Source organism: Salvelinus namaycush, chromosome 2 (genome assembly GCF_016432855.1).
Source record: "Salvelinus namaycush isolate Seneca chromosome 2, SaNama_1.0, whole genome shotgun sequence".
Taxonomy (NCBI): Eukaryota; Metazoa; Chordata; class Actinopteri; order Salmoniformes; family Salmonidae; genus Salvelinus; species Salvelinus namaycush.
In genome coordinates this window covers 28,872,672-28,880,881 of record NC_052308.1, presented here as the reverse complement: position 1 = coordinate 28,880,881, position 8,210 = coordinate 28,872,672, and the positions used below count along the sequence as shown (strand labels likewise).

The window sequence follows — 8,210 nt, the reverse complement described above, 5'->3', positions numbered from 1 at the left end:
GGGTAATAATTAAACACAACAAATCCCCCATCAGAAACAACTAGATGTTTTTTCATCCTATGTAAACAGTCCACAGATGGTTATGTCTTTCAGTTAGATCTTGTTACGAGGTTCATCACTGAGGGAGATTAGACCTCCATTGTTTGTTGAGCTGCCTGCCACGTTGCAGGGTTGAAGTGATGGAGTACCCTCCCAGGCTTATGTCATGCAGCATCACACCACTAAATCATACATCACACAAGTTTCAAAAGGATAGAATTGGTAGTGCAGATTTTTATACAAAGCAGGCGACTGTTGTGTTTTATTAACTAAAATAGCTAATAATCATGGTATGCATCATTGGCTTAGGCCTAACCCTCATCATCACCATCATCAGGGCAATGTGTTAAGATATTCATGTGTTAAAAATATACACGATATATACAAAAGTATGTGCCCCTTAAAATTAGTGGATTCGGCTATTTCAGCCACACCCATTGCTGACAGGTGTATACAATCGAGCACACAGCCATGCAATCTCCATAGACAAACATTGGCAGTAGAATGGCCTTACTGAAGAGCTCAGTGACTTTCAATGTGGCACTGTCATAGGATGCCACCTTTCCAACAAGCCAGTTTGACAAATTTCTGCCCTGCTACAGCTGCCCCGGTCAACTGTAAGTGCTGTTATTGTGAAGTGGAAATGTCTAAGAGCAACAACGGTTCAGCTGCGAAGTGGTAGGCCACACAAGCACACAGAACGGGACCGCTGAAGTGCATAGTGCGTAAAAATCGCCTGTAACACTCACTACCGAGTTCCAAACTGCCTCTGGAAGCAATGTCAGCACAATAACTGTTCGTCGAGAGCTTCATGAAATGGGTTTCCATGGCCGAGCAGCCGTGCACAAGCATAAGTTCACCACGCGCAATGCCAAGTCTCGGCTGGAGTGGTGTAAAGCTCGTCGCCATTGGACTCTGGACCAGTGGAAACTCGTTCACTGGAGTGATGAATCACGCCTCACCGTCTGGCAGTTCACCCCCAATGCATAGTGCCAACTAAAGTTTGGTGGAGGAGGAATAATGGTCTTGGGCTGTTTTTCATGTTTCGGGCTAGGCCACTTAGTTCCAATGAAGGGAAATCTTAACGCTACAGCATACAATAACATTCTAGACGATTTTGTGCTTCCAACTTTGTGGCAACAGTTTGGGGAAGGCCCTTTCCTGTTTCAGCATGACAATGCCCCCGTGCACAAAGCGAGGTCCATACAGAAATGGTTTGTCGAGATCGGTGTGGAAGAACTTGACTTGACAACCCCATCGAACACCTTTGAGATGATTTGGTACACCGACTTTGAGCCAGGCCTAATTGCCCAATATCAGTGCCTGACCTCACTAATGCTCTTGTGTGCCTGAATGGAAGCAAGTCCCTGCAGCAATGTTCCAACATCAAGTGGAAAGCCTTCCCAGAAGAGTGGAGGCTGTTATAGCAGCAAAGGGGGACCAACTCCATATTAATGCCCATGATTTTGGAATGAGATGTTCGACGAGCAGGTGTCCACATACTTTTGGTCATGTAGTGTATATATTTTGCGTTTACATGTACAGTATGCACTGTGAAAACACTTTTATTGAGTAAACCGTGATGGGAATGAGATCTGTTTATTAAAGCTAGTGTCCTTAGTTACTACATCCATTTTTGGTATTATAAATTAATGATATATACCCATTGATTTCTTGAAGATAAAATATATAAATGCCTCATGAGTTTGGTTCAACTGTCGTTCCCTATCAGAACCCAAAATATACATTAACTTGTTTTACTCCAAATGTTTGAAAACAATGTAAATGTAAACAAACACTGTATAGCCTCATGGCTAGATGGTCAGTCCTTGCATCCATAGCACTGTTTATGAATTTGAGAGTGGTTACTTCACATCAATCATGGCAACCACTTTCTTTCTGTCTGTGCACTCTGTTACCCCCCCCTTCCCTGCTTAGCTGGATAAAAGCGAAGTGACAACGTTGTGCCTGCCTCCCTCAGCCAGCCATGGTGGCTCTGACAGTAACATCAGCTTGGATGGGGCCGGGGTGGGGGCTGAAGGTTCAGGGGTCGTCGATCCGCAACGAACGCGGCTCGCTCTGGAGCACCTGCAGCAGAAGATCCTGAAAATCACTGAGCAGATTCGCATAGAACAGGAGGCGCGAGATGACAACGTAGCTGAGTACCTGAAGCTGGCCCACAACGCAGACAAGCTGCAGGCCTCGCGCATCAAACAGGTGTTTGAGAAGAAGAACCAGAGGTCTGCACAGACCATCGCCCACCTGCACAAGAAGCTAGATCACTACCACAAGAAGCTGAAGGAGATAGAGCAGGTGAGTGTGTGTTTTACCCTGACTGCTGCTTTCTGACGAGATGATACGTTGTCACTTTCTGAGTAGGGTTGGACGGTACCTACATTACCATGTTGATTCCCATATCATTTTTGTGGAAGTAGTGCCGTAACAGCGGGTAGTCAAAAATACCTATTTCAATACCTGGGTTTGAAAAAACAAGACATGAGATGTCACTTATTCACTATCGAAAGAAAAACTTGTATAATAGAAAAACAAATAAGAATGATTAGCTTTATCTTTCAACCACTACACACATTGATTGCAGGTATTTATTTAAAAAGTGCAAATATTGACTGTTTCCATGGTATTGTAAATCATATCACCAGTACTTCAAAATACCTTGGTATACAGTATTATCATATACTTGCCCAACCCTATTCCTAACTAGATTATCTGAGTATTCGGTTCAGACTGTTACCTCTTATTGATGTGTTTATGTTCTCTGATCGCCATCCTCTGTTATCTCACCTCCACCATTCCACTTTTATTTCCATCCCTCATCACTTCTCCATCCATATATCTACTGCTCCTTCACATCCTGTCAATCTATTTCCCTCCTCTTCCTCCTGCCCCATTTCTTTTCATTTCTCCCTCTCATCTTCCATCCCCCGTCCTCCCTACCCTCCTTATAGAATGGTCCAGCTCGTCAGCCTAAGGATGTGCTGCGGGACATGCAACAGGGGCTGAAGGACATGGGGGCCAATGTACGAGCAGGGTTCCATGGCTTTGGCGGGGGTATGGTGGATGGGGTCAAAGGAGGGGTGGAAGGGGTCAAAGGAGCTGTGGTGTCTAAGCCACGGGAGTTCGCCAGCTTGATCCGCAACAAATTTGGCAGTGCAGACAACATCTCCCACCTCATAGAGGACGGGGTGGGAGGGCACTCGGAGGACGTGCCTGCTCAAAGAGCCCTGAGTGGCAGTGCCACCCTGGTCTCCAGCCCCAAGTACGGTAGCGACGACGAGTGCTCCAGTGCCTCCTCTGGCTCAGCGCCAGGCAGTCACTCAGGTTGGGCTGGGGGAGGAGGTGGGATGTCGGGGCATGGGCAGGCTGGCCTGGGGAGCCCCAGACTGGAAGGGCACCACCACCACCACCACCACATCCACAGCTCCTGGGACACTCTGCTGGAAGGCCTGCAGGAGATCAAGGCCAGCCAGGCCCACATGGAGGATGCCATCGAGGACATGAAGAGTCAGCTGCAGAGTGACTACTCCTACATGACCCAGTGCCTACAGGAGGAGAGATACAGGTACAGACCAACACCTAGGCCAAGACACAGAGCATGAAATGAGAGTTGTTGGTATACATTGTTCTCACACTAACTGCTGAACAAGCTGATTTGCTTTTAGCTTGTTTCAGACCAGCAGTGTAAATCATGTCCAGTGTTTTCACTCTACATGATTTATGCTGAATGATATTCAAGAGGATAATTAAATAGGTCAGTAAAACTGGTACAACAGGTTTGGTACATTTCAAATTGTCAAAATCAGAAGTAGTTGTTATAACACATCAAATCGATTCTCAAATTAAGTGGATTGAGTGACACCTTGAAAACACCATAAATATGTACAAATCTTTCTCTAACTCGTTGAATTGGTCTTCACTTTGCTGGTCTAAATTATACATAGATTTTTTTATCTATCTTTCTTTTTAGGTACGAGCGACTGGAAGAGCAGCTGAATGACTTGACAGAGCTGCACCAGAACGAGATGACTAATCTGAAACAGGAGCTGGCCAGCATAGAGGAGAAAGTGGCCTACCAGTCCTATGAGAGAGCCAGAGACATTCAGGTAGATACTTGGATTTACAGTATAATATGTAGTAAGATAGCACAATACTTTTTCTGTATGACTCCAGAAATTAACCCCTAATTCTGTTGTAACTTTGTGTTTGTGTGGTGTGTATACATGCAGGAAGCAGTGGAGTCGTGCCTGACTCGCATCACTAAGTTGGAGCTCCAGCAGCAGCAGCAGCAGGTGGTGCAGTTGGAGGGTGTGGAGAACGCCAACGCCCGCGCCTTACTGGGCAAACTCATCAACATCATCCTGGCACTCATGGCTGTAGTGCTGGTCTTTGTCTCCACCCTGGCCAATTTCATCACCCCACTCATGAAGACCCGAGCACGGGTGGCCGCCACGGTCATGCTGGCCCTTTTCCTGTTCATCCTCTGGAAGCACTGGGACTTCCTGGAGCTGTGGCTACTGCCCAGCTGAGCTCCCCACAGCCAATCACCCACTCCCCTGTGTCTGAGTGACCAGGATGTGGACAGAGGGACCAGATTGATACACTAAGCTGCCCCAGACAAACTAAAAGTCTGGAACTCAGTCATATTTCTGAAAGGGAACCGTTGCACTTTTTTCATAGGGTTTATGCTTGGAGAGTTGTACTTATGAGTGTTGTAAGGCACATAACTTTCTTTACAAAGCAACTGAAGAAGACTCCCTTTGGATGGCAGATGGTGGCCATTTTTGGTTGAGATAGAGACTTTTTAGGAGGTGATTTAATGGTGATTACAAGGAACCCGAGAAACTATCTGCCTGGTCGCTTGGCAACTCAAGCATTTGCTCTTTCTCTTGACTAATCTAGTGGCGTCAACTCACCATCATAGTCACTATGATTTCATTACAATTTGAGAATTCATGTTGAAATTCTTTGACACATCTCAAAAAATTGTAGTATAGGCCTACACTTAGAAGTGATAATAGATAGAATAACAAATTATGCTTTGCTAAACCATGTTTGCTGTTACAGTTCCTTTGTATTGAGCCAATTGTATATTTGGAGGACATGGCTAAGCAAAAGGATTGCTTTTTTGCTGAATGTTAAGGTATGTACTACTCATGCATGTCCTCACTTGTGCATTTATACCTGTGTGATGCACTTGGCATGAGTAACATTCCAACACCAACAGAAATACACGTTGCTCTTTTATCATTATTCTGTTGTCTATAGACAGTTTGTACCTAAATGTTCTTCTCCATATTCATTCTAAAACAGTCAACTAAATCACTTCTGGTATTTAAACTACACTTTTTGGGTGTATCAATCGTTTTCGTCTCTTATGTGATGTAAAGAAGAACTTTGGAGGGCCAGGACGTATTCTGGTGAGATGGATCCTCACAACTACTGAATTATCTATTAGCTATTCTGAGCATCAATGCCATTTCATAACCACTGTTGTAGAGCAGCTAAGAATCTATGTAACGTCAGATCCACAGCATGTTTGACCATTGCTTCCATATTTCTATCCAATTTGCTAACTCCATCACAACTCTGTTCCATTCTTAATAAATCAATTCTGAAACGATGCTAATGTTGCATGATATTGGAAAGTCGGATGGTTTTCATGGAACTGTGTATATCTAACAGTATCGACTAGAGAGAATAATAATAATACTAAGTAATCAGTGATAACCTGTAATCTGTATCATGAAAAATGTACTAATTTCAAAGACAATCCCTCAACGTACCCCCCTGCAAAAAAAAAAGCCTGAACTCCAGGCTGGTTCAAGCTTAAGGTTTGTATATCAACTCCCTGTAGGAGACAGTTTGTTTAAGCAGTAACCTATAATAAGTGCATCTTTTTACTAATCGAGTGTCCATCATGGGGCGGCAGCGTAGCCTAGTGGTTAGAGCATTGGACTAGTAACCGAAAGGTTGCTAGATTGAATCCCTGAGCTGACAATGTACAAATCAGTCGTTCTGCCCCTGAACAAGGCGGTTAACCCACTGTTCCTAGGCCGTCATTGAAAATAAGAATTTGTTCTTAACTGACTTGCCTAGTTAAATAAAGGTACAAAATAAATAAAACAATTCAGTGTGGGTTGAGTTTACAATTGGTTTCACTTCTAAAATACTGTATGTGCTTAGACATGCAGTGAACAGCCTCTAAAAATAATTCTGTAATCCTTTAATCCACATATGTGACCAGGTGAAAGGTAACCAATTGGATTTCAAATGGTTTGGGATAAACACATATATGTTTGTTCTGTTGCCAAAATGTAAGAGTTCACTGTTCTTAGCAACAGTACAAAATAAACTAACTATGCAACACTTAAAGGATAAGACTGAGCCCCAAAAAAATGATTTGTCATGGTTGCCAGGTGCAGTTAGACTTCCCATGATCAATTTACAAAAATAATATCCATATTTTCCACCAGGAGGTGCCTTTGTGCAGATGAAACTCACCTATGGGATTGTGGATATGGATATTATTTTTGTAAATTGATCAAGGGAGGTCTTACATGTTCAAGGGAATTCTTATTGGATGTGCTAGTAGTTACCGTGACAAAATCAAGAACTTTACTGAACCTGAAAAATGTACTCTAGAAAAACACAGTAAGCTAATATAGTGAGAAACACTGACAGTTTAAGACAGCCCATCAATGTAAGAGGGTACAGCTGGTAGTACATTAACAAAATATGCAAGTGACACACAAATGTAAGTATTTTCTTGTTTTTTAATCATTGTCAGGCAAACCCCATATGACAATTACATTGATGACAGGTGCTTTTACAATACAGAAGAGATCATGACAGGCCCATGGAAAGGCCATACCTGACCTTAAAAAGTAAGACATTCATCGTCATTAGATTATTCCAACTTTTACAGTTCACATAAATGAATTTTGTACACTGAACAAAAATATAAACGCAACATGTAAAGTGTTGGTCCCATGTTTCATGAGCGGAAATAAAAGATCCCAGAACTGTTCCATACACACAAAAGCATATTTCTCTCAAATTCTGTGCACAAATTGGTTTACATCCCTGTTAGTGAGCATTTCTCCTTTGCCAAGATAATCCATTCACCTGACAGGGGTGGCATATCAATAAGCTGATTAAGCAGCATGATCATTACACAGGTGAACCTTGTGCTAGGGACAATAAAAGGCCACTAAAATGTGCAGTTTTGTCACAACACAAAGCTACAGATGTCTTACGTTGAGGCAGTATGCAATTGGCATGCTGCCTCAACGTAATTGCAATTGGCATGCTGACTATAAGAAAGTAGATGAAACTGTGGGTTTGCACAACCAAAGAATTTCTGCACAAACTGTCAGAAACCGTCTCGGGGAAGCTCATCTGCATGCACACCATGGTCTTGACCTGACTGCAGTTCAGCATCGTTACTCGACCAGTGGGCAAATGATAATCTTCCATGGCCACTGGCATGCTAGAAAGTGTACTCTTCACGGATAAATCCCGGTTTCAACTGTACCGGGCAGATGGCAGACATTGTGTGGGTGAGCGGTTTGCTTATTTCAACGTTGTGAACAGAGTGGCGGTGGGGTTATGGTATGGGCAGGCATAAGCTAGGACAAGGAACACAATTGCATTTTATCGATGGCAATTTAAATGCAGAGATACCGTGCCGAGATCCTGCGGCTCGTTGTCGTGCCATTCAGCCGCTGCCATCACCTAATGTTTCAGTATGATAATGTACGGCCCCATGTTACAAGGATCTGCACAGAATTCCTGGAAGCTGAAAATGCCACAGTTCTTTCATGGCCTGCTTACGCACCAGACATGTCACCCATTGAGCATGTTTGGGATGCTCTGGATTGAAGTGTACGACAGCGTGTTCAAGTTCCCGACAACATCCAGGAACTTCACACAGCCATTGAAGAGGAGTGGGACAACATTCCACAGGCCACAATCAACAGCCTGATGAATTCTATGCGAAGGAGATGTGTTGAGATGAGGCAAATAGTGTTCACACCAGATACTGACTGGTTTTGTGATCCACACCCCTACTTTTTTTTTTAAAGGTATCTGTGACCAACCGATGCAGATCTGTATTCTCAGTCATGTGAAATCCATAGATTAGGGGCTAATGA

General features: G+C 43.5%; 1 protein-coding gene across 1 annotated transcript; it reads left to right on the top strand.

Annotated features, from left to right (window-relative positions):
* The first annotated feature begins 855 nt into the window (after positions 1-855).
* LOC120020992 (transmembrane and coiled-coil domains protein 2-like) lies at positions 856-4,583 on the top strand. The gene is made up of 5 exons (XM_038964660.1): positions 856-1,002; positions 1,978-2,352; positions 3,006-3,619; positions 4,025-4,160; positions 4,284-4,583. Exons 1-5 carry the CDS (start codon positions 856-858, stop codon positions 4,581-4,583), a joined length of 1,572 nt encoding a protein of 523 aa, XP_038820588.1.
* The last annotated feature ends 3,627 nt before the right edge of the window (positions 4,584-8,210 follow it).

Coding starts and splice junctions, on each gene's coding strand:
- LOC120020992 (XM_038964660.1), top strand. CDS start 856: ATGGGTTTCCATGGCCGAGCAGCCGTGCACAAGCATAAGTTCACCACG. Junction 1,003..1,977: donor GTGATGAATCACGCCTCACC/GTCTGGCAGTTC, acceptor TTCCCTGCTTAG/CTGGATAAAAGCGAAGTGAC. Junction 2,353..3,005: donor AGCTGAAGGAGATAGAGCAG/GTGAGTGTGTGT, acceptor CCCTCCTTATAG/AATGGTCCAGCTCGTCAGCC.